The sequence below is a fragment of the Prionailurus viverrinus genome, chromosome B3 (assembly GCF_022837055.1).
Source record: "Prionailurus viverrinus isolate Anna chromosome B3, UM_Priviv_1.0, whole genome shotgun sequence".
NCBI classification, from domain to species: domain Eukaryota; kingdom Metazoa; phylum Chordata; class Mammalia; order Carnivora; family Felidae; genus Prionailurus; species Prionailurus viverrinus.
In genome coordinates this window covers 55,236,670-55,259,370 of record NC_062566.1, presented here as the reverse complement: position 1 = coordinate 55,259,370, position 22,701 = coordinate 55,236,670, and the positions used below count along the sequence as shown (strand labels likewise).

The 22,701-nt window shown below is 44.5% G+C and overlaps 1 protein-coding gene across 16 annotated transcripts in view; it reads right to left on the bottom strand.

Annotated features, from left to right (window-relative positions):
• The window catches only part of PPIP5K1 (diphosphoinositol pentakisphosphate kinase 1), a 44,883-nt gene extending 24,481 nt beyond the window's left edge, over nt 1-20,402 (bottom strand). For 4 of the 16 annotated variants that reach the window (XM_047863437.1, XM_047863442.1, XM_047863440.1 and 1 more), the window contains exons 1-26: nt 20,352-20,402; nt 16,338-16,433; nt 15,889-16,063; nt 15,209-15,404; nt 14,675-14,765; nt 14,363-14,448; nt 13,639-13,793; nt 13,426-13,527; nt 12,811-12,972; nt 12,577-12,698; nt 10,940-11,041; nt 10,608-10,694; nt 10,415-10,490; nt 10,176-10,285; nt 10,010-10,092; nt 9,148-9,279; nt 8,858-8,979; nt 8,383-8,565; nt 5,167-5,308; nt 4,754-4,977; nt 4,319-4,446; nt 3,995-4,109; nt 3,722-3,829; nt 2,959-3,075; nt 2,640-2,804; nt 230-379 (exon numbers count right to left, since the gene is read on the bottom strand). In XM_047863437.1, coding sequence (XP_047719393.1) covers nt 230-379; nt 2,640-2,804; nt 2,959-3,075; nt 3,722-3,829; nt 3,995-4,109; nt 4,319-4,446; nt 4,754-4,977; nt 5,167-5,308; nt 8,383-8,565; nt 8,858-8,979; nt 9,148-9,279; nt 10,010-10,092; nt 10,176-10,285; nt 10,415-10,490; nt 10,608-10,694; nt 10,940-11,041; nt 12,577-12,698; nt 12,811-12,972; nt 13,426-13,527; nt 13,639-13,793; nt 14,363-14,448; nt 14,675-14,765; nt 15,209-15,404; nt 15,889-16,035 — 3,105 coding nt within the window. In that variant the 5' untranslated portion in view covers nt 16,036-16,063; nt 16,338-16,433; nt 20,352-20,402. Of the gene's footprint in view, nt 1-229; nt 380-2,639; nt 2,805-2,958; nt 3,076-3,721; nt 3,830-3,994; nt 4,110-4,318; nt 4,447-4,753; nt 4,978-5,166; nt 5,309-8,382; nt 8,566-8,857; nt 8,980-9,147; nt 9,280-10,009; nt 10,093-10,175; nt 10,286-10,414; nt 10,491-10,607; nt 10,695-10,939; nt 11,042-12,576; nt 12,699-12,810; nt 13,014-13,425; nt 13,528-13,638; nt 13,794-14,362; nt 14,471-14,674; nt 14,766-15,208; nt 15,405-15,888; nt 16,064-16,337; nt 16,434-19,087; nt 20,245-20,351 lie in introns of those variants that run through there. The other 12 variants (XM_047863452.1, XM_047863443.1, XM_047863446.1 and 9 more) reach the window with 7 other exon arrangements.
• Between the last annotated feature and the right edge of the window lie 2,299 nt (nt 20,403-22,701).

Below are 22,701 nucleotides of genomic sequence, written 5' to 3'. Positions count from 1 at the left end.
TCCGTGGGACAACTGTGGTTATGGCAACCACACTCAGTTTCTTATCTGAACCAAGAGGCCCTCCCCTCCATGTCTGGAGATGTGAAACAGATTTCTAAAAAGGCTACGAGGGCCTAATCACACAAAACCCAACATACACACCCTCCAACCCCCAGATAATGTTCTGAGTCCCTAGGTCCCAAAAGGCAAAGATAGAGGCAGGAAAGGAAGATGAAGTAGGGAGGGACACCTGTGTGCAGGATGCCAGGTGAGTGGTGGACACAGCCCGGGGCTGTAGGCCGATGGCTGGGGAAGGCCGGGGGAGGTCTCCTGACCTCCTGCGGCGCCGTCCCCGCAAGGGGATCAGGTCCAGGTTCCCCGTGCACTGCATGTTCATGACCTGCAATCAGACCGGGTGGAAAGCCGGTCACGGCTCCTTTAACTCCCAGGCTCCCAAAAGCCCCAGTGAGGCAGAGCTAGTTATAGACCTGGAGAGGATCATTACCTAGGGCACAGCTGCTATGAAGGTCACAGATCTATATTCTAAAACTGTCCAAAAATATGAGATGACAAGAGCAGAAGAAGGGATGGGGGAAGGGTTGTAGTCAATAAGGATAAAACTACCAATGTCTATACCTATAGAATAAGGAGAGGAAATAGTAATATTAAAAGGCTGTGTGACCAAGGAGTAAAGAGACGATTTTCTTGCAAAACTGAGGAACATATCTTGGGCTACCATCATCCTGGATAAGCCATGGTATAAGTAACACTAGGAACTAAAAGGAAGGAATGTGGTTACAACAGGAAGCTTCCCTATAGTCCTGAAAGAAAAAAGCCAACTCCTCAAGTCTGAGAGATGATACACAGAGGGCTCTGCTTTGCCCATGTCTCTTGACTGCTTAAACCAGAAAAGTGGGGGTTAAGCACAACAGTGCCAGAGAGACTGGCAGATGATGTGAATGGGGAAGACATTCAGATGTGGAAAAGCATTTTATTGATGGAAGATTATACATCATTCTGTCCATTTGATCTAGTCACATGAGTCTGCAGGGTACTAGTATATTATGGATACTAAGTTAACATACATCAAAGGGAAAATGATGCATACCACACTTAAAGAAGCTCTGAGTAGTCACAACATCAAATCTATCTTAAAATAATCAGGAAGAAAAAATAAGTCCAAAACAGAGTGCAGTTTATCTTTTCAACTTTCTCTAAAATCTGAACTGTAAACCTCTGGCTGAACCTATGTAAGCTAGTTGCAAATTCTTCTGAGCTAGTCCTAAAATGAAAGATCAATTCCTTTAAGACAGAGAGCTGGTACAAAGCCAGGTGAACAGATTTGTCTGTCAAAGCAGGACCCAAATCAGACAGAGTCACTGAGACAGAGATAAATCATGGGGTCAAAAAGAGTGTCATTGGGCCCAAGAGGAAAAGACTCTGCAGGAAAAAACCAGGAACAAAAACTCCAGCACAGTTAGCTGGATACAAGGTAACATTTACAACAGTTCCTTCCTCTAGGCTAGAGAACTGGAACCAGGCCTAGAGGCAGACACAGGCCCAGGTCCGTAGATCTCCTCATCAGAACAGAGGGTAAGACAAAGAGACATTCATACTTTATTTCCTTTCTGGAATGAATACCGATAACTCTAAAGGAATGAAATTAGAGCGCTATATAATTGCTCCTGTTTGAGCTATAGTTTTTAACCCAAGGGAACAAAGAGATGGAGACAGCCTGGCCTTTATTTTACTTTTTTTTTTTTAATTTTTTTTTTCAACGTTTATTTATTTTTGGGACAGAGAGAGACAGAGCATGAACGGGGGAGGGGCAGAGAGAGAGGGAGACACAGAATCGGAAACAGGCTCCAGGCTCTGAGCCATCAGCCCAGAGCCTGACGCGGGGCTCGAACTCACGGACCGCGAGATCGTGACCTGACAGCCTGGCCTTTAATATCAATTGTTATTATTATAGCTACTGTTTACTGAGCATCTATATGGTGGATATTGCTTGTGTTTCATAGACAAAAAAAACTTGAGGCTTGGAGAAGTTACCTGTCCAAGGTCACACAGCTTCTAAATATCAGCCTGGGAGTTTAGCCCAGAGTTCATGCTATTTCTACTATATTTCCTTTTAAAGAACAGCCTTTTCAAATTCATCCAAAGTCCTCCTCCTCATTATCATCTTTTAAAATCCTATCTCGGGGCGCCTGGGTGGCGCAGTCGGTTAAGCGTCCGACTTCAGCCAGGTCACGATCTCGCGGTCTGTGAGTTCGAGCCCCGCGTCGGGCTCTGGGCTGATGGCTCGGAGCCTGGAGCCTGTTTCCAATTCTGTGTCTCCCTCTCTCTCTGCCCCTCCCCTGTTCATGCTCTGTCTCTCTCTGTCCCAAAAATAAATAAACGTTGAAAAAAAAAAAAAATTTTAAAATCCTATCTCTCGGCACCTCTCACTGATATCTCCTTAATCTCAGAGGTAGCAACCAACTTAAAGGAGCTTTATTGGGAGACCAGCTATGAAACGGAGATTAAATAAAACATATCCATCAGGGGCAGAAGGACTCTGCTTAAGGTGCCAAGAATCCCCCCAAGGGGATTCAGAGGATTCATGGATATTGTCCTATGAACAATTCCACCACTTCTTTCTCCCAAGCCCCTCCTATTACCTCCATGGAGCCGGCTTTTCGGTTACGAATGAGGGGTGATCTCCTTGGGAGGCCAGGGCCCTCAGGGGGCTGAGGTGAAGTCTGCAATGCCCGGTCTGGCTCATCCGATGCCTTCCCTGGGCACAGGTTCTCCATGCTGCCTTGGTCTGCTTTCATCTCTTCATTCTACCCAACAACAAGCACAGATTCAAGAGGAGTTAATGGCCTCCAGCCTCCTAATCCTAGACCCCCAACCCTCTTACCTCCCTGTACTGTTTTCAAGTTTCCCACCACTTGGTTCCTAAATCCTCTAATCTAAAACCCCAGCACTCCAACCCACCTCAGAAGAAGCTGGACGGAATCCATAGCCAGTTGGGGCATTGCCTTCTTCTTCAACACCTTTCACTCCAGGGCTGAAGTGTAGCTCCACATGGAACCGCTCCTCTGATAAGGGATCCTATGGGGCATCAACAGATGAAGGGGCAGTTGGAAAAGCTGAATATGGTGGTGGAAGACCAGGCAGGGACAACAGAGAAGAACTCAAGAGGATATATCCTCCCAGGGATGAGGTTCCAGTATCTTACTCCACTTTGGGGCTGATCTATCGTAAGCTTCCCCTTAACTATATACTAGTGTTAAAGGTTCCTCATTACCTCACTTCTACCATTTGTGATCCACCACCCCACACAACTTTCTAGCCTCCAGTTCTACAACTCTTTCCATCCATCTCTCACAGTAATTCAGTTTTGCTACAGTACATACAGCAGCACAGTTAAAGATACCTTTGTGAAGCCAGAAGAAAAACATATAATAATGTTTGAGTGAAAAAGACTCATTATAACATCATCCCAAATTCTATACCCTCCCTAATGCAGAGCTATGTTGTCTGATATCTCTCTGGCTCAACACCATCCCAAAACACTTTTTTTGTTCCAGTAGGAATCTCCTGGATGCTCTGTGACATGCTGTCCTTGGGTGTCACACCTAGCTGAATTCTACAAATTATAAGGATATGAAAGTTTCTAAGATGAGAAGGAGGAGAAAGAAGGGGCACCCTCCTTACCACCACCCCCCCCCCCCCACCGTTGGGTAATGCTCCTCACCCGTGTGTTGTCCTCATAAAGCATGATGACAATCTGGGTCATATAGTTGAGCTCTGAAATGGCACTAAGATAAGCCAAAGCTCGCTGCCATTGTGCATCCTGGGTCTCCTACCGAACAAAAGAAGATGAAAGTCAATGACCAAGGACCAGGAAGTCATGGAAGGGGCAGGGAGACAAAGAGAATACAGAGGGCTTGTAATAAAAAGCAGGAAGAGAAGAGTAAAAGAATGCTTGGAATAAATGTTCATACGTTGAAGGAAGGAGGATCCTTACATCAAGAAGTCCCCCATAACGGAATACACTGAGTAGGGAATGGACATGGCTTTCACTGGTGAAATAGAGACGTGTTCGAACATGGCGACCTGGGGAGAGCACCCCTCGAGAGTACCTAAGATAAGAGCTAAGTCATTCACACTGTCAGATAATTTTCTTCCCACCCTTCCACAAACTCTTTCCTCCCAACTCAAAGACTGCTTTCCTTTCTATCCCAGGATCCCTTCTATTCTTGGTTCCCCAAGCTGTACCAGCCTGGATTCCCCCCAGGGCTCCCTGATATGCCCCTCCCTCCATCCAGCACCCCTCCCAGCCCTCCCTCACAGGGGATGCAGCTTGTTGACAGACTCATCCTCGTGGGTTCTCTGCAGGTCAAGTAGTATCTTCCGCAACAGTGGAAGACAGAAGCCCACAGCAATTTCCAGTTTCTCCTCCCGACTGATCCCGTATTCCTAGGGGCCACAGGCCAGGAATGAGTACGTCAATGAATCTTGTTTCCCTCTTGCCTCATACTCCCAGGCCCAAGATGATGCTTGTCTTCACCTCAGGTCTAGAGTTTCTTTCATATCCACCACATTCCCCCTCTCCAGGTGTCTGCTCAGTTAGCCTCTTGCACTTACTCAGAGCCAGAGTGAACCCTGACAAATATAGCAACTCAACTAATTCTTTCTCTAAGTTTTCTTTCCCTGGTTCCCACACCATCCCTCCTTTCTGCTTTTCTCCCCTTCCTTTCCCAGTGCCCCAGGCTATGAGACACACCTGGGGAATGACCACATCAGCCAGTGCCTTAGAGAGACGTAGTAACTCTGCTGTGCCTTGAAGTCCCAGACTCCCATTGTGCTGCACATCATACTTGACACAGTCATAGATGTCAGGGATCTTACTGATATCATAGCGCCCACTCTTCTGTCGAAAGTCACGCTCCAGCTTGCTCCAACGCTGTAGCATGAGCTCTAGAGTCTCACTGTGGTAGAGTTGCAGGTCTGGAAGGAAGACAGACAGTCAGAAAGAACCAAAGATTTTACCTTCAACAAAAGACCCTAAAAAATCTGCAGTAGAATCAGAGAGATGAGGATGCCTTGTTTCAGACACTTAGAAGAGGGCACAGGAGTGCCTGAGTAACTGATCCATACCTGAAACCTTGAAGGGAAGATAGTACTATTCATACCCACCTACAGACTTGGGGTCCTGCATCCTTTCCCGGATCTGATGAGTGAGGTTTTCAATCAGGGCAAATACCTGATCACAGACCTTTACAGGATTCTGGATGATAGCCATGGAGTTGAGGAGGGAAGTGCTTCCAGTGGGAGCGAGCTATGAGCAACAGAGAGATGAAAAGCAAAATAGGCTCTGTGCTGACTGTGCAGAATCCTGTGAGCCTATTACAGAAACTGTCTGCCAGTAAGATCTGTTTGCAGGCTCACTCTAATGAGGATTCTTGGGCTACAGGGCAGACCACCAGTTCCAAGATGAGAGGATTGCTCAAACACAGTCATCTAAGGAGGGTTGAGGGTAAAAGCCTTAGAATCCAGAGGAAATAAAATAAACCTAGGTTCTTTTATTGGGGGTTCTAAAATATACATGGAAAATACTGAGGAATAAAGATTAAACCAACCCCTCACAATCCCTACACAAGGTTTTCATGAGTGGGTAACAGAGATAACAAAATCTTATTCCTCTAAACAAAATGTTAGCTTGAACCTACAGCAGAGGTCTTGCCTCAGAACTAGATTCCAGCTCAAGCTTTCAGGACAGTGACAGTCAACGAAGAATGGGGAAGTGAAAAGAGGATTATGGGTGGAATAGACATATTCAACCTAGGTCCTCACAAGTCCCATTTTTGCTAGCAAAAAGAAGCAAGAGAGAAAGAAAAAGTGCTTTAGCTTTTGAATTTGACACTGATTGGAAAATAAGAGAGCAAGGTCCTGTCCTTATTAAGTCTTGCTCAGAGAAAAATACAAAAAATGCCATTCTCCAGACAATGTGCTCAGCTACTTAGCTCATTGAATAACCCATCAGAAATGGTTACACCATATTGTGAATAGACTTAACTGAATATACTTAATACACTGAACTATACACTTTAAAATGATTCAAGTGGGGGGCACCTGGCTGGCTCAGTTGGTAGAGCAGTCAACTCTTGATCTTGAGGTTGTGAGTTTGAACCCTATGCTGAGTGTACAGATAACTCAAAAAAAAAAAAAAATCTTAAAAAAAAAGATTCAAGGGGTACTACAGCTTCTATAAAAATATACTTTCTTTAAAAAACAAATCCAGGGGCGCCTGGGTGGCTCAGTCGGTTAAGCGTCCGACTTCAGCTCAGGTCATGATCTCGCGGTCTGCGAGTTCGAGCCCCGCGTCGGGCTCTGGGCTGATGGCTCAGAGCCTGGAGCCTGCTGCCGATTCTGTGTCTCCCTCTCTCTCTGCCCCTCCCCCGTTCATGCTGTGTCTCTTTCTGTCTCAAAAATAAATAAAACGTTAAAAAATAAAATAAAAATAAAAATAAAAAACAAATCCATCAGAAATGAGGAGCTATCAGTGGGAGGATAGTACAAAATCACTGTCTGGCATATGATTCCCAGTCAATCAAGGTCTGGATACACAGGAAAAAAAGATGACATTGGGTAATGGCATCCACTGTGATCACTACCGTGAAACAATACACTATTGGGGATATAGTCCAGGCTCTCAGGTTAGACTCTTTGGGTTAATACTAATTAGGTGACCTTGGAAAGGTTGCTTAAATTTTTCTGAGGTTAGGTTTTCTCATTTTTAAAATGGGGGAAAAGTAGTACAAGTCCACAGTTCTTATGGTGGATTAAATATGGTCATTAACTCTTTGTCACCTTCTCCTTGCCTACAATCTACACTGTGTACTGGCCCTGTGACTGCTTAACCAAAATAAAATAAAATAAAATAAAATAAAATAAAACAAAACCAAAAAGCAAAGTTACATTTTACTAATTAAGTCTGGACATATACTTTAAAAGAGCTTGGGGGGTGCCTGGGTAGCTCATTCGGTTGAGCATCCGATTCTTGATTATGGTTCAGGTCATAATCTCAGGGTCATGGGATCGAGCCCCATGTTATTAGGCTCTGTGCTAAGCATGGAGCCTGCTTAAGATTCTCTCTCTCTTTTGCTCCTCTCCCCTGCTTGAGTACACTCTCTCTCTAAATTAAAAAACTGAAAATAAAAAATAAAAGAGCTTGGAAGGAGGCACCTAGATGGCTCAGTCAGTAGAGTGTTTGGCTCTTGACCTCAGGGTTGTGAGTTTGAGCCCCATGTTGGGTGTAGAGGTTACTTAAAAATAAAATATTTTTTAAAAATATAAAAGAGCTTGGAAGCTTCTGCTTTTGGGATGTCCTAAGCTACCGTTTAAGAAGTCTGGCTACCATGCTAGAGAAACCACATGGAGAAAACATGTGGAGAGGAGAGGCTCTAAGACTATAGGTAGAGCATAAAGTGGGAGAGAGAACCCAGCTATGTTAGCAACCCAGTCAAGCCTTCAGATGGTTTCAGCCCCAACACATGGACAACATCTGGGCAATTTTAGGAGAGACCCCAAGGAAGACCAGGTGAACCTAGAACTATGAGTAAGATAAAATGGATATTGTTTTAAGTTACTGAGTTTTGGGGTAGTTTTTTAAGTAGCAATAAATAACTGAAACATTATTTCATTCAAAATCTTTGGGACTGTTTTAGAACTGAGAATTTTTCAGACTTTAGAGTTAATATAGCACATAGTCATATGTTATATAATACCTCTAGCAGGACTGAGGGCATAACTAAACACATTTATGTTTCTGCAGCACAATGTATGACTATTTACACTAAACAAAATAAATAGGAATTAGTAATAGTCTTTTTTTTTTAAGTTTATTTATTTATTTTGAGAGACAGTGCAAGCAGGGGAAGGACAGAGAGAGAGAGAGAGAGAGACAGACAGACAGACAGACAGATAGACAAACAGAATCCCAAGCAGAATTTGCACTGTCCATGTGGAGCTGGATGCGGGGCTTGAACCCATAGATTATGACCTGAGCTGAAATCAAGAGTCAGAGGCTAAACTGACTGAGCCACCTAGGAGCCCCAAGAATTAGAAATAGTCTTATCATAAAAAAAAAAAAAAAAAAAAGAAAGAAAGAAATAGTCTTATCATGTCAGGTTTTGCTACCAAATGAATCTTGGTGCCTGATCTTTTTTATTTTTGAAATTATGAGTAAGAGATTATAGACCCATACTTAACTCAAAGGGTAAAGATTGAATGAGAAAATGTATGGAAAGCAGTGTCTACCATGTAGTAAGTACCATTATTGATCACTATTACTTAGAATTCTAGGAATCTGGGATGGCGGTACATTGGGCACAAAAATAGGGAGAGCCTGACCTGATCATAATCCTCAGGACCAAAGGGTGCATCCTGTTGCAAAATATGGTGCAGTCGAGCCTTCACCCGGTGCTGGCAGCTGCTCAAGGAATCGCCATCGCTGTCCAGTAGCCCATTCATGTTGGCACTCTTCACCATTTGTACCAAAATAGGTGTTAGCTCCCCTTCTAGAGCCAGAAGGCCCTGGAGGGGAAGCACAAAATCTATTAGTTTTCCTTCCAGTCTACTTCCCCTAAGCCTAAATGGTCTCAGAGATCAAATGAGAGCTGGTGTGGAGGCGAGGAGTACAGGTCAAGGTGCCTATGCCCACTTAATTATTCTCAGTTCATTCTCAGTGGTACAGAATGGGTCAGACACAAGCAGAAACTTCTCTGAGTCAGCACATAAACACCCTGACATTTCCCAACTAGTTCTCCAAACTCTTAGCTTCTCTATCTAATGGAAGCTGGGACTGTGAAAGAACTATAGTGTGCACCTTAGCAAAGGCAGCAGCAGTCATCTGGACACGGCCCTCATCAGAGGCATAGATCTTGAGATCATGGCGGAAAGTGCTATGGAGACGAAGCAGCCCACAACCAGGGAAGCCAGCATAGTCACCTGGGGGAGAAGGGGGAGGACCAAGAATGGACTGCTATACATACCCACATGGAAGAAAGAATACTCCTTTCCCCCTTTAACTTTCCCATTGCCTCTGTCTCTTCATTATCCCAATTTATTCTCTAATCATCTCATCCAAGCCCTGTTATTTGCCCCCCAGACACTCACCCTGTCCTCCAGGGTACATGCAGCGAAAAGCTCTTCCCAGCTCCTCAGCCTGAACACGGCCATCAGGAGTCAGTTCTCCACCCCACTTCAGTACCAGCAACAGAGAAGGGGATAGGGCCTCCTGCTGTGGATCTGCAGGAATAAGGGGAAGTGAATAGGTCTAGATCTAAGAAAAATAGCTGGGAGGGGGGGCAGCTGGGTGGCTCAGTCAGTTAAATGTCCAACTTTGGCTCAGGTCATGACCTTAAGATCTATGAGTTCAAGTGGCTTTGGGCTGTCTGCTGTCAGCACAGAGCCCGCTTTGGATCCTCTGTCCCCTCTCTCTACCTGCCCCTCCTCCCCCCAAAATAAACAAACATTAAAAAAAAAAAAAAGAAAAGAAAAAAAAGGAAAGTAGTGGGGACATCTAAATGTCAGGTCTTCTGAGGAGCCCAGAATGGTGATCTGGTGTAGAGGTCATCTAAAGGTTTTGCTTTTTATTATTTATTTCTATATTTTAATTTACAACCAAGTTAGTTAGCATATAGTACAATAATGTTTTCAGGTGTAGAATCCAGTTTTTCATCTCCTACGTATAACACCCAGGGCTCAACCCAAGGGTTTTGTTTATTTTTTTAAGTTTATTTACTTTGAGAGAGAGAGAAAGGCAAGAGCGCAAGTGGGAGAGGTGCAGAGAGAGAGGGAGAGAGAGAATCCCAAGCAGGCTCCACATTGTCAGTGCAGAGCCTGATGTGGAGCTTGAACCCACGAACCGTGAAATCACGACTTGAGCTGAAATCAAGAGTCAGAGCACCCTCAGGTCATCTAAAGGTTTAAGAATAAGAGACTTGAGTGGTAATGGGAAGGGAGTATTATATCTTACCTTGCCCCTCATTAGTAGCTTTTACTCCATGAGGGTAGTAAGTCAACTGCACCTTCCGGTTGATGCCTGAGAAATGACCATACCTGCAGGATAAACTCAGTTTACTTTCTACCCCAGCACCTAGTTCTCACTGTCATTGGCTCCCCTCTCCTATCCCCTTTCTCACATCTCCAGCACAGACTTCAGCTGCTCTAGTTTCCCAGTCTTCTCCTCGATCTCACCACCTGGTTCTTTCTCCAGTTCAGCCAGTAACAGCCTTGTGATGTCCAGCACCTCCTGGAGGAAATAATAGGGTATCCATGAAGGAGACCAAGTCCTGGGCAGTTATCCTTTCATCCTGGTCTCTCATTGAGGCCCCTAATCCCATACCCACCTCGCTCCTCCCAGCCCAATTCACCACCTTACCTGTAGCTGCTCAGGCCGCTTCAGTTTTAATTTCCCTGTCTTGTAGCCACCATGTTTTTCAAACAGACTGAAAAATCTGAAGAAATAAGGAAAAGCTTCAGTATGGGGTAAGACAGTCAAAGCCTTTGGGAACTTCCCCATCCCCATCTCTCTCACAAAAACCTATTTGTCTAAACCAGGACATTCATCCTACCTTGGATGTGTCACCTCCATCTTCATTTTCTGCTTGGGAGTACGATCTCCATGACGGATAATTGCAATGACACAACGGAGTTCCATCCTAAGATAGGGAATGTCGTTAGAGCCTTTCCTCCAACCCACCCCACACCACCTCCCATCATTTCATCCTGCATGACATGTTAAAGAGCAGAGGAAAAACTGAGATTAAGAATATAGGCAGGGTTAAGGAAATTGCCTAGAAGATACCCAGCCTCCACTAGTCATATGGTATAGGGTCAGAAAGTAACCACTGGTCTGATTCAGGTGCCTTAAGTAGGTTACTCCAGATTTTATACTTTTGCTCACATAGTGCCAGATGTGGTAGGGACAATGGGAATGTCCTCAGCCTCTGTGGGGATGGACCATGGGATCTGGAACTGTGGAGCAAGCTCCCGCATGATGGTGTTCCTAGAAGGAAAAACATGAAGAAATGTATGAAAATGAATGAACCACAACTACACATATGAATAAAGCTCACAGAAATTAGCAAGTTGTAGAATATATTATATAAACTCTAAAAACATGCCCCCCAAAAAAGCCCCCATAGATGTATTAAAATATTAATAAATGCATGGGAATGACAAACACCAAATTAAGGATTGTGGTTACCTCTGGGTAAAAAGAGAAGGGATGTAATTAGCAAGGAGTATTCTTAATATTTTATTCAAGCCTGAGTGGCTCTGTCAGTTAAGTGTCTGACTTCTGCTCACGTCATGATATCACAATTCATGAATTCGAACCTCACATCAGGCTCTCTGCTGTCAGCACAGGGCCCACTTCAAAAAGATTTTTTTTAATGTTTATTTATCTTTGAGAGGCAGAGAGAGACAGAGAACCAGCAGGGAGGAACAGAGAGAGAAGGAGACACAGAATCCGAAGCAGGCTCCAAGCTCTGAGCTGTCAGCACAGAGCCCGACGTGGGGCTCGAACCCACGAACTGCGAGATCATGACCTGAGCTGAAGTCAGTTGCTTAACCGACTGAGCCACCCAGGTGCCCCAGGGCCCACTTCAGATCCTCTGTCCCCCTCTCTTCTTGCCCCTCCCCTGCTTGCACTCTATCAAAATAAACAAACCTCAAAGAAAGATTTTATATCTAATGTTTTATTTATTTATTTATTTAGAAAGAGACAGAGTGTAAGCAGGGGAGGGGCAGAGAGAGGGAGACACAGAATCCCAAGCAGGCTCCAGGCTCTGAGCTGTCAGCACAGAGCCTGATGCGGGGCGCGAACTCTAGGACTGAGATCATGACCTGAGCTGAAGTTGGACACTTAACCCACTGAGCTACCCAGGTACCCCAGAAAGATTTTATATATGAAGATTTATGGTGAATACATGAATACTCACTATGTTCATTATTCCTTATACATTTTTATTTTTTAAACTTTTCAAAAATTCATGTATTTATTTTGAGAGAGAGAAAGAACTCACGCATGTGCACGAATGAACAGAGGAGGAGCAGACAGAGGCAGAGAGAGAAAGAGAGAGAGAGGGAGAGACAGAGAATCCCAAGCAAGCTCTGTGCTGTGAGTGTGGAGCCCAATGTGGTCCTTGATCTCATAAACCTTGAGATTATGACCTGAGCGAAAATCAAGAACTGGACATTTAACTGACAGAGCCACCCAGGTACCCCTCCTTGTACATTTTTAAATATTACATGGTAAATTTACTTTAAAATCAAGTTTTAAAACAGTATTACAGTATGAGCACATTTAGTACTATAAATAGTTTGTTTATACATGGTAGAAAAAGACATATATGTAAAACTGCTAACAGTTTTAACTGGGGAGTACAGTGTTAGGAAGGCAAGAGGGCTAAGAAGCCCTTTTTTTATTTTCCTTTTTTCATTTTTTAATCCTTTTTATAATATTTAAAACAAAGCAAAAAGCTTTCTAACTCTCTTCTCTAAGCCCATTCTCCCCAGTCCAGACCACTGTGTCCTTACCCCAGGATCTTGGCACAGTCATCATAGTATTTCATCGAATTCTTGACAAAACTGAAGCCATTGACATCACACACAAAGGAGTGACCATTGGCACGAAGAAGGTCAAAACCACAAACTGTTTGCTGCAGTGGAAAGAAGCAAGATAAAAACAAGAGAGCCACTCTTTCTTCCAGACCCCTGCTCCTGTCCCTTTCCCTCACTCCACAGCACCATCCCCCAAGGGCCTTTCACTACCTTAAAAGCTACACAGACTTTCCTGGCCACCAGCTTTTCCATGGCAGTCAGCATGACTGGATATCGAATCTCTTTCCCTTCACTGTCTCGTTCGACCTTCCCATCGAGAGCTGGAGATTTTCTGGCTTCAGCATGGGCATAATCTGGCCCCACTGTATATACCTGCAGGTACATAGCATCACTGAGTATGCCCACCGCTCATCCTGCATATGAGAAGACAACATGAGCACTAGGTCTGTAAACTAGTTTCGGAAACAAAACAAAACAAAACAAAAAAACCCTGAGTATTAAGAACAAGGAGACTGACATTTTCCTTACTGGGCCCCACCAAAGTATCCTTATGAAGGTTTCTCCTTGGGACCCCAACACCATTTATTACCTAGTCCTCATTAAGAAATAACTTACAATATTATACCATTTTCCATGTTACCCTTGCCCTTGCTCTGATAGTAACAATGTAAATGTCTACTTCTCTCATTCATTATTTTCACCTGAATGTAAAAGCAAATCACATTCATTTTCTGTGACTTTCTCCATACACTTCCACTTGCTTCCCAAGCACCCCATCCCAACCCAGACATTTATCACTTCTTAAATCCCTGTATCCACCATAACCTTGACATCTGTGCCATCTGTTGGCATAAACTCCTCATAGATGTATGATCCTGTCTTTCGGACGCTGCTCTCAGGAGAGTAAACACTGCTTCGGCTGCCAATCTTCAGGAGGAAAAAGAAGAAAAAAATGTTGCCTTCATGTTGTCCCCAAATTCTCCAGCTCTTGTCCTTCCACCTATCTGACTTCCCCAAATGCTCAAATGTCTCCCATACCTTTCGGAAGAGGCGCTGACTTCCTCCTCCGGCTGAACTGGGGTAGTAGATGTAAACATTATGGTCCTCTGCACTCACTGGCTTCTCCACAAAGGGCTTGGGAAAGACAGCTCCATTTACCTCTACCTGGTCTTCACCTTCTATCAGGTTGCACTCTGAAGTAAAAGTATGTGGTCATTCCCAGGGTCGAGGATTGTAGAATACTTCCAACTCCCATTTCTCTGAGTTTTAATCTTTTTTTTTTTTTAAATTTTTTTTTCAACGTTTATTTATTTTTGGGACAGAGAGAGACAGAGCACGAATGGGGTAGGGGCAGAGAGAGAGGGAGACACAGAATCGGAAACAGGCTCCAGGCTCTGAGCCATCAGCCCAGAGTCCGACGCGGGGCTCGAACTCACGGACCGCGAGATCGTGACCTGGCTGAAGTCGGATGCTTAACCGACTGCGCCACCCAGGCGCCCCTGAGTTTTAATCTTCATAACCCTCAAATCTCTATGACCATATCTTAGTAATAGATATGGTAATATATGCTATATAAATATGATAATATATACATAAGAGGTCTAAGTCTCTGTTTAAGGACCCATGGTTCTGACTCTACCCATTGCCCAATAACCAAAGCCTCACTTGGATAAGTAATACATGGAGATGTCCAGAAGATGGACAGCTGGGCTATGTTACAGAAAGCAAGGTGGGGCAGGACTGGACAAAGCGAGGTACTCACCCTCAGGCCGGGCAGGGTCACGATTGAGCACAGCATATCGAGGCAGATCAATACCTTCCTCCTGCAGGATCCGGTACACCTCCCTCCTGTCACCCCCAAATAAATTAGCTGGGGGAGGTGGGGAATGGTGAACAAGGGAAGAGGCTAGGGATTTCATTTGCTCAGGAATTGGGAGATACCAGGGTATAGAACTCGGGAAGGTATGATACAAAAATTAGGCATGTTTGTTTGACTCTGCCCCTCCCAGAGTGGGCTCTCTAAACAGGCATGATCTCAGGACTGCCCACCCCACCAATCAACAGAAAGCTATACCTATCCTGGATGTAATACTGCATAGCCAGGTCATTGATAAGAAAGGGGTTTCGAAGCTTGGAGTAAGCAACAGCTTTGTCCAGAGGAAATCCTGGGATAGAAAAAGGAAATAGATCAAAAAAAGAAAGTGAAAGAGACAGAGTGAGAAAACAGCAAGAGAAATAGAGGTATTAAAGTTAAAGTTGCCACTAAGCTCCTCTACCCATCCAACCTGTAACATCCTTCTGCCCAACTTCCCAAGTCTATAATATCCATCAGGAAAAAGTTAAAAAGATGTTATTTCTAGGGTCCTTCTAGAGACACACAACTCTGTCAGAGACCCTAACAGCTTTAGAACTGTCCTGAGGTTCAAATATGGGCTTTAAACTACCGCCAGCAACTCTTCCACAATACAGGGAAAGGAAACCCCTTTGCACTGTTCGCCAGTGTGTCAGGAAGAGCTGATGACCACTGTACTATTCAACAGTAAGAACCTCATTTCCCAGGCCAGCATTCCCAACACCATCCCTCCCACTTTCCTTCACAGACTCCAACCTTTGGAGTGGAAAGAGATGAGGCAGTGGCAAGATGGCCAGTTTTCCACAGGTTCGTTGAGGATCACGTCTTCTCCCAGGATGATAACAGTTAAGTAGTCAAATCTGCAAAGTCGCTCTAGGATTTGGGTCATTGGCTTGGACTTGGATTTCTTGGTCATGGCACAGATGCCAACAATGATCTGAGGTTCAGGAGGCTATAGAGAGGAAGTACTGTCAGGAACCTCCTGAGGTTCAGGAGGCTATAGAGAGGAAGTACTGTCAGAACCATCCCTATTTAGGGAACACTGTCTCATTTCCTTAGGGCATAGAGTTTCTTGCCAGGCTTTGGAACTATGGGGCAAATGCTGTCTCCCAACTTAGGTCTAGATTGGAGTGCCTGTAGGGATTCCTACTGCCTAAAGAATAGGAGGCTTTCCACAGTAGGAAATGTGTGCTCAGGTAGGAGAGCTAGAGAACCAATAACCAGGACACAACAGGAGGAAGGCATAAAGGCAAGGGATTCAAAGATAGGTAATCTAACTAATCTCTACTGCCTCTCCTCTTAATCAAGATAGGGCCTGTTTATGACAGGGAGTCTACGCATTTGGAAAGGGCAGAGAAGTATCTCCAGCCAATGGAATCTCAACTCTCTATGACAGGGGTCCCAACACCAAGTTATGTCATTTTCCTTAGTCTTACCACTTCATCCTCCTCATCCTCAAGGAGCTCGCTGTCACTCTCTTCTGTCCTCATGCCTATTCCACGGGTGCCCAGCCCCTCATCTCCAGCTCCAAGGAAGAAGTGGGCCGTGGCACTCTCACCCTCACTGGCCGGCAACGACCACATCCCCGCCGGAGCACCCACTCATCCCGCTCTGCAATGGAGGGCATCCCATTAGCTCAGAATCCAAACCCGCATGGCAATGGGTGGGGATGGGACATAGGGAATGATAAAATAAGAGGGAACCACAAGGAGACTAGGGGGAACAGGAAACAAAGCTATCGTAAAAAGGAACAACAGGAAAGGAGGCACGTGGGCTATGACTTGACATGACTAAAGATCCGTAAGAGAAAAGGTCTTCCTTTTCCTCCCTGCTCACTCCACCCCAACCATGAGATTGGTAAGAGGATCAGTAGGTTAACCCTTACAGTGCTGGCATGTCCCTGATTCTGCCAGCAGGAAACACCATTAACTCCAGCAGCAAGTGGAAAAGGCAGTTCCTCATGGAAGGCTGCTGTTGATTCCTACCAGAAGAGAAAGTTAGAGAGACATTTCCAACTTTGGATTCATTCCTAAACATTCCTATCCCTTCACCACCTCCCCACAGTAGTGTTGAACTCAGGGATTTAATTCAAGGGCAGAGGTAATGAGAAAGCACAGCTGCCTTTGACCTTAACCCTCATCTTCATTCCTACCAAGGATTAACTCAAAAAGAATTTATTGAGGGCACTCTATGTTCTAAGCATTATATCAAAACATTAAAATCCTCTTTGTTCCCTGTTTCTCTTCCATGTGCTCCACTTTAAAAGACAGATGCCCAAGTCTGGAAAATCTGTCAAGGAAAGAGGTCTAGTGCTAACTGGGAGGTTGAGGATACAGGCATCCATACAACAGCATCCAACCCATTCTCAAAATAAGGTTTCAGTTTTCTCTCTACCATCTCCTGGTACTACAGACCCAAGTCGGGTCTAGGCCAAGGTGTCAGTAGGAAAAAATTCTGCCTAGAGCCATAATTAGTGAAAATATCTTTTTTTAATTTTTTTTAAATGTTTATTTATGTTTGAGAATGAGAGAGACAGAGCATGAGTGGGGGAGGAGCAGGGAGAAAGGGAGACAACCGAAGCAGGTTCCAGGCTCTGAGCTGTCAGCACAGAGCCCAACTCGGGGCTCAACTCACAAACTGCAAGATCATGACATGAGCCGAAGTCGGGTGCTCAACCAACCAAGCCACCCAGGCACCCTAATCAGTGAGAATATCTTAAGACTTACGCTTGGATTAGAATAATCCGGCAGTTCCATTTCTACATATACAATGTGGTACATATACATGTACAATAGTGGTTCTTAACCAATTGTGATTCTGCTGGCCAGGGGACATTTGGTAGGAAGCACTTTTAGTCATCACAACTGGGAAGGTGCTATTGGTGTCTAATGAGTAGAGGCCAAGGATGCTGCTTAATAGTTTCAAATGCATAGGATGTTCCCCCACAATGAAGAATTATCCAGTCCAAAATATCAGTAGTGCCGAGGATGAGAATCTCTGCTGTAAAGAAACTCTCCCACATAACGTGCAAATATGTTCATAAACTCACTGTTGGTAATGGGAAAAATTGAAAACTCAGAGGTCACAAGTAGAATGGATAAATACAGGGTAGAATATACAAATGATAGACTACCAGCAGTTTTAAAAAATGAATCAGGGGGCGCCTGGGTGGCGCAGTCGGTTAAGCATCCGACTTCAGCCAGGTCACGATCTCGCGGTCCGGGAGTTCGAGCCCCGCATCAGGCTCTGGGCTGATGGCTCAGAGCCTGGAGCCTGTTTCCAATTCTGTGTCTCCCTCTCTCTCTGCCCATCCCCCGTTCATGCTCTGTCTCTCTCTGTCCCAAAAATAAATAAACGTTGAAAAAAAAAATTTAAAAAAAAAAAAAAGAAAAAAAATGAATCAGGGGCAACTGCGTGAGTCAGTCAGTTAAGCGTCTGAGTCTTGGATGTGGCTCAGGTCATGATCTCACAATTCATGAGTTTAGGCCCTACGTCGGGCTCTGTGCTGACAGCATGGAGCCTGCTTGGGGTTCTCTCTCCTTGTCTCTGCCCCTCCCCATCTCGTGCTCACTCTTTCAAAAAAAGAAAAGATGTCTGTAATAATATGGACAGCTTCCAAATGCAAACTGCAGAAATACACGCATTGCAGTACAATTCAGTTTGCATAAATAAAAAATATTACATGTATTTATGACTGTATACATAATTAGTAGAGGTCTAAAAATATGGACTGAAAAGAAAAGCATCAAATTCATAATACTGGTTACCTATGAGGACAGGGTAAAATGGAACTGAGAAGGATTTGAGTGGAACTTTACAACCTTATCTGTAATGTTTATTTCAATTTTTTTAAAATCTGAAACAAATACACAAAAGGTTAACACTTGTTAATACCAAATTGTGAGGATACATATACTATTTGTTTCCAAAAATAAAATTGAGTCACCCAGCAGCAATTTTTCACATTCTCCAAAAGTTCTCAGAAATACTAATGACTCTAATGAACACCACATTCTAAGTAAAGGGATCATCTTAACAGACTTATAAAATAGTCTTCAACAATTGCATTTTGTATTTTATTTTAAACCCTTACCATTCCCAGTGGGATTTGCAGCTTTGATTAGAAAATTACTGCTAACCTTTGTATAGACCTTGACCTCCCCAGTCTTTACCATCTGCTTGTCTCCACAGGCCGGTCACAACATTCTCCTTAAGACTTAACATTTCCAGTTGTGTACTGCAGGTCTTATACATATGCTTTATCTTTGAACCCCTTTTTAGTGACCTGACCCAATTTCCACGACCTGTATAGTTTAAGCAGGCAGAATTTTGTTGCACCCTTTATCCTTTATCTGAAGCAGGGGCTTTCCCTCATGTCTAAGATTCCTAACCCTTCACCCTTTTTTTCCACTAAGTCCTTCCTGATTTTCTACTGAATGTATATAGTCATTTCTCCTGAAAATCTTTTACAACTCTGTAACAGGGGATGGTAACAGAATGGGGAAGAAGAGTCTGTTCACAGATCCTTTAAGGGGCTAAAGAGATACATAAAGGCCTAAATTTATAGTTAACAAAGCAAAAATAGAAGCCTGACAAAAACAGCTATGAAATAAGACAGGATTTATTTAAATGTACCTTTGAGAGAAGCTGGGATTTAATATGGTATTCCAAGAGCCATTCCCCTGTTTTCCAGGCCCTTCTTCCCATCCCCCTTTCCTTCAATACTTTGTTGCAAAAGAAAACTTCACACTCTACACTAGGCTAAAGCAATCTCACTCCCAAGGCCGAATCAATGCAAATGACGGAAAAAAGGGAGGAGGGGAGGAGGGGAGAAGATAAGTAGGTGAGAAGAGAGGGTGGGGCAGAAGGGAGGGTAAACTGTGTAACTTCTTGGTCCCTTAGAATTTAGGGCTGTTTGCAGTAGTCCTCTAATTTCCTTAAACACCATGCACTTAATGGAGGGCACCATTAGTGGTGAAGGGGACACATCAATACAGAGTCCAGGCAGGAATATTTTCAACACAGTAAAACTCCTCAGGCAACCAACACTAGCTCCTTCTCACCTTCCACAGTGGACCCCTAAATTCTTTCTGAATGCAGCGTTTAATCCTTCACACAGACCCTTATTCTGACACGGATGAATTGGGCTGAAGCCCTTGTTCTACCAACTCACTCATACTCCCTTCTTTCCCTAATTTGCAACAATGACTCTCCATGGACCCTCCCCCAACCACTGAAGACACTGCTGCCCCCTCCCCCATCACTGATTAACGAATCCAATTAATAATCCAAGTAATCCTCTCACTCAGTGATTCTCCAACATTAAACTGCCCTCCAAACCCGCAAATGAGTCACCACACTTGGTAACAATTTATATGGAACACTCAACGATCTCCCACAAAGACTGCCTTAGAGCAATTCCGTCCTCACATTAGCTCTCTCCAGGGTACCCTCCTCTCTGTAACAACGCCTGCCTGCAGCTGATCCTCTCCAGAGTCGACTCCATTCCACCCCTCCTCACACAGACCTCCCCACCCTGACCCTCTCTCGGGCTGACTCCGCTCCTCACGCAGGACTCCCTCTTCCGCAAATCCTCACACCCCTCTGTTCTCTTGCTGACCCCCTCCGGTGTGTCTCCGGTGTGTCTCCTCACACAGCTCCCGGTCACGAATACTGCCCTCCGATGCGACTCCACCAGCCTTCGCCCTCCCCCGCCTACTCCGCCTTACTCTCCCTACGCAGACATTGAGGCCTCATCGAGGGCCTCCTCCCGAAGCCGCCCCCAGCCAGTACTAACCATGGCCCTCAGCACCTAGCAAGCCCACTCTATTCAGCCCACCCCCTCAGATACCGCCCCCAGCCCCCAGCCACTCCCCCACCGCCCCCGGCCCTCGCTCACCCGCCTCCCTGCGCTCGCGCAGCCGAACCTGCCGGCAGCGACACCTGACAGCAGCCCAATCAAAGCGCGGCTTCCCTGCGGTGTCACCAATCAGCGGAAGGCGCGCACCGGCAACAAAGTCAGGCTGCGTTGGCCCGCACTTCTGCGTGGAGGAGGGTGGCCCCTAGTGGCTGTGGGGAGGGAATGCAACCTGATGCTCGCCTTCCTCTGATTTCTGTGTCGCCACAGCCCAGAGGCTTGGTCTAGACAGAGACTTTCCAGTGAGACGAAGAGCAGAGAAGAAGCAAGATGCAGAAAAGAGGCACAATTTGTGCCATTGCACGTCCTGAGACAAACCAGGTTTTCTGTTTGATTTTTATTTTTTATTTTTTTTTATTTTTAAAAATTTCTTAATGTTTATTTTTGTGAGAGATAGAGACAGAGCGCGAGCGGGGGGGGGGGGGGGGGGGGCAGAGAGAGAGAGAGAGGGAGACACGGAGTGTGAAGCAGGCTCCAGGCTCTGAGCTGTCGGCACAGAGCCCAACGCAAGGCTTGAACCCAGGAACAGGGGAGATCATGACCTGAGCCAAAGTCGGATGCTTAACACCCTGAGCCACTCAGGCGCCCCTCTGTTTGATTTTTAAAACATAAGAGGTATGATATACTTAGAGAGCCAATAAATGTTGGTTGAAATGTTAACAGATGTAGAGGAGTGATAGGTAGACTGGAGACAAAAAGAGACAGAGAGAAACAAATCAGAAAGTTAAGGGAAAGAACAAAGACTTATTTATGGAGAAGACAAGAAAATGGATGTACATGGAACACTGGGCAATATGATTCCCATATCCACACTGGTTGTTCTTTACCCCTCCAGCCTTGGAACCAGACAAACCTGGATTTGAGTCCTGGTCTTACCTTTAATAGCTGTGCAGCTTTGGGCAAGTCACTGAACTTCCCTCAGCGTCCATTCCCTCATCTGTAAGAGAGTGTTTTAAAAATCTTGGGGCGCCTGGGTGGCGCAGTCGGTTAAGCGTCCTACTTCAGCCAGGTCACGATCTCGCGGTCCGTGAGTTCGAGCCCCGCGTCAGGCTCTGGGCTGATGGCTCAGAGGCTGGAGCCTGTTTCCGATTCTGTGTCTCCCTCTCTCTCTGCCCCTCCCCCGTTCATGCTCTGTCTCTCTCTGTCCCAAAAATAAATAAACGTTGAAAAAAAATTAAAAAAAAATCTAATCATATGGTACTGGTTATATGAAAGCATTTTGTATATGTTTCCATTTTTATTATTATCTTTTCATCCTTACTTAGGTTTCCCTAGTCAAGACAATCCCAATTGCCCTGTTTCTTCTCTGCAACCTTAAGGAGCTTACCATTTTTTCAGTCAGGTGCCTCATTATACTAACCCTGAATGAGATAGGGATGATTCTAAGGGTTGTCCCTAAGGGAAATAGATACTTCCCTAGTTCGTGCTCAGGCTCATGTCCTCCCCACCACTCCAGCCCTTCAAACAAGTTATTAAAACATCATCTAGGTCATTAACTTATCTTCACGCCCCCCAGAAAAATGTAGACTCAGTCCCTGGTCAACCATTGGAACAATCCAATTAAATGAAATAACACATACAAGAGTTTCTTATAATTATAAAGTGCTTTATAAATGTTAGTCTTGGTTATTATTATCATTAAATAAATAAAATACATATACACATCAATTACTTCCTGTATGCCATAGGATAATTTTATAAAATGAGCATTAATACATTATGTGGCTGTCAGTGACTCACAGGGAATAAGAAAAGTACTCAAATACACATCTTTTCTCCGAGGAGCTATTACTCAAATTTGGACAACTAGTCTCCAAACGAGTGATTTCTCAGGCTGTCTTACTTTTCCTTCTCTAATTCTCTCTTCTTGTTCCCTACCTCTTCAATCTTAGTAACCACCCTCTCAATCAAATAACAACTCTCCTTCATTGGAAGATTATCTCCCTTCTTTATCTGGGTAAATATACACCATTGCAAGTAATTGTATTTGCTTATTCATAACTACTCCTTAACCTAGACAATGAGCCCCCACAACACAGGTAACATTTTCCATCTCTCCAAAAGTGACTCTAAGTACAGAATTCTATCAATTCTCTGATAATTGCTCTCTTGCCAGAAGAAGGAATTAAGTGATGGACACAGAAGAGAGGTGGATAGCTTCTAAGGATACAAATGAAGAAGGGAGGAAAAGGAACACAAAGGAAGCCTGAGAGTAATGAAGGGAACGAGAGTATAGGAGTAGAATGGTATCTCATCAGTGGGGCTGGAGGACAATATGAAGGGAATTTCTCTTTCTCAAATAAGATTTCCAAGTATCTTACTATCACCAAGA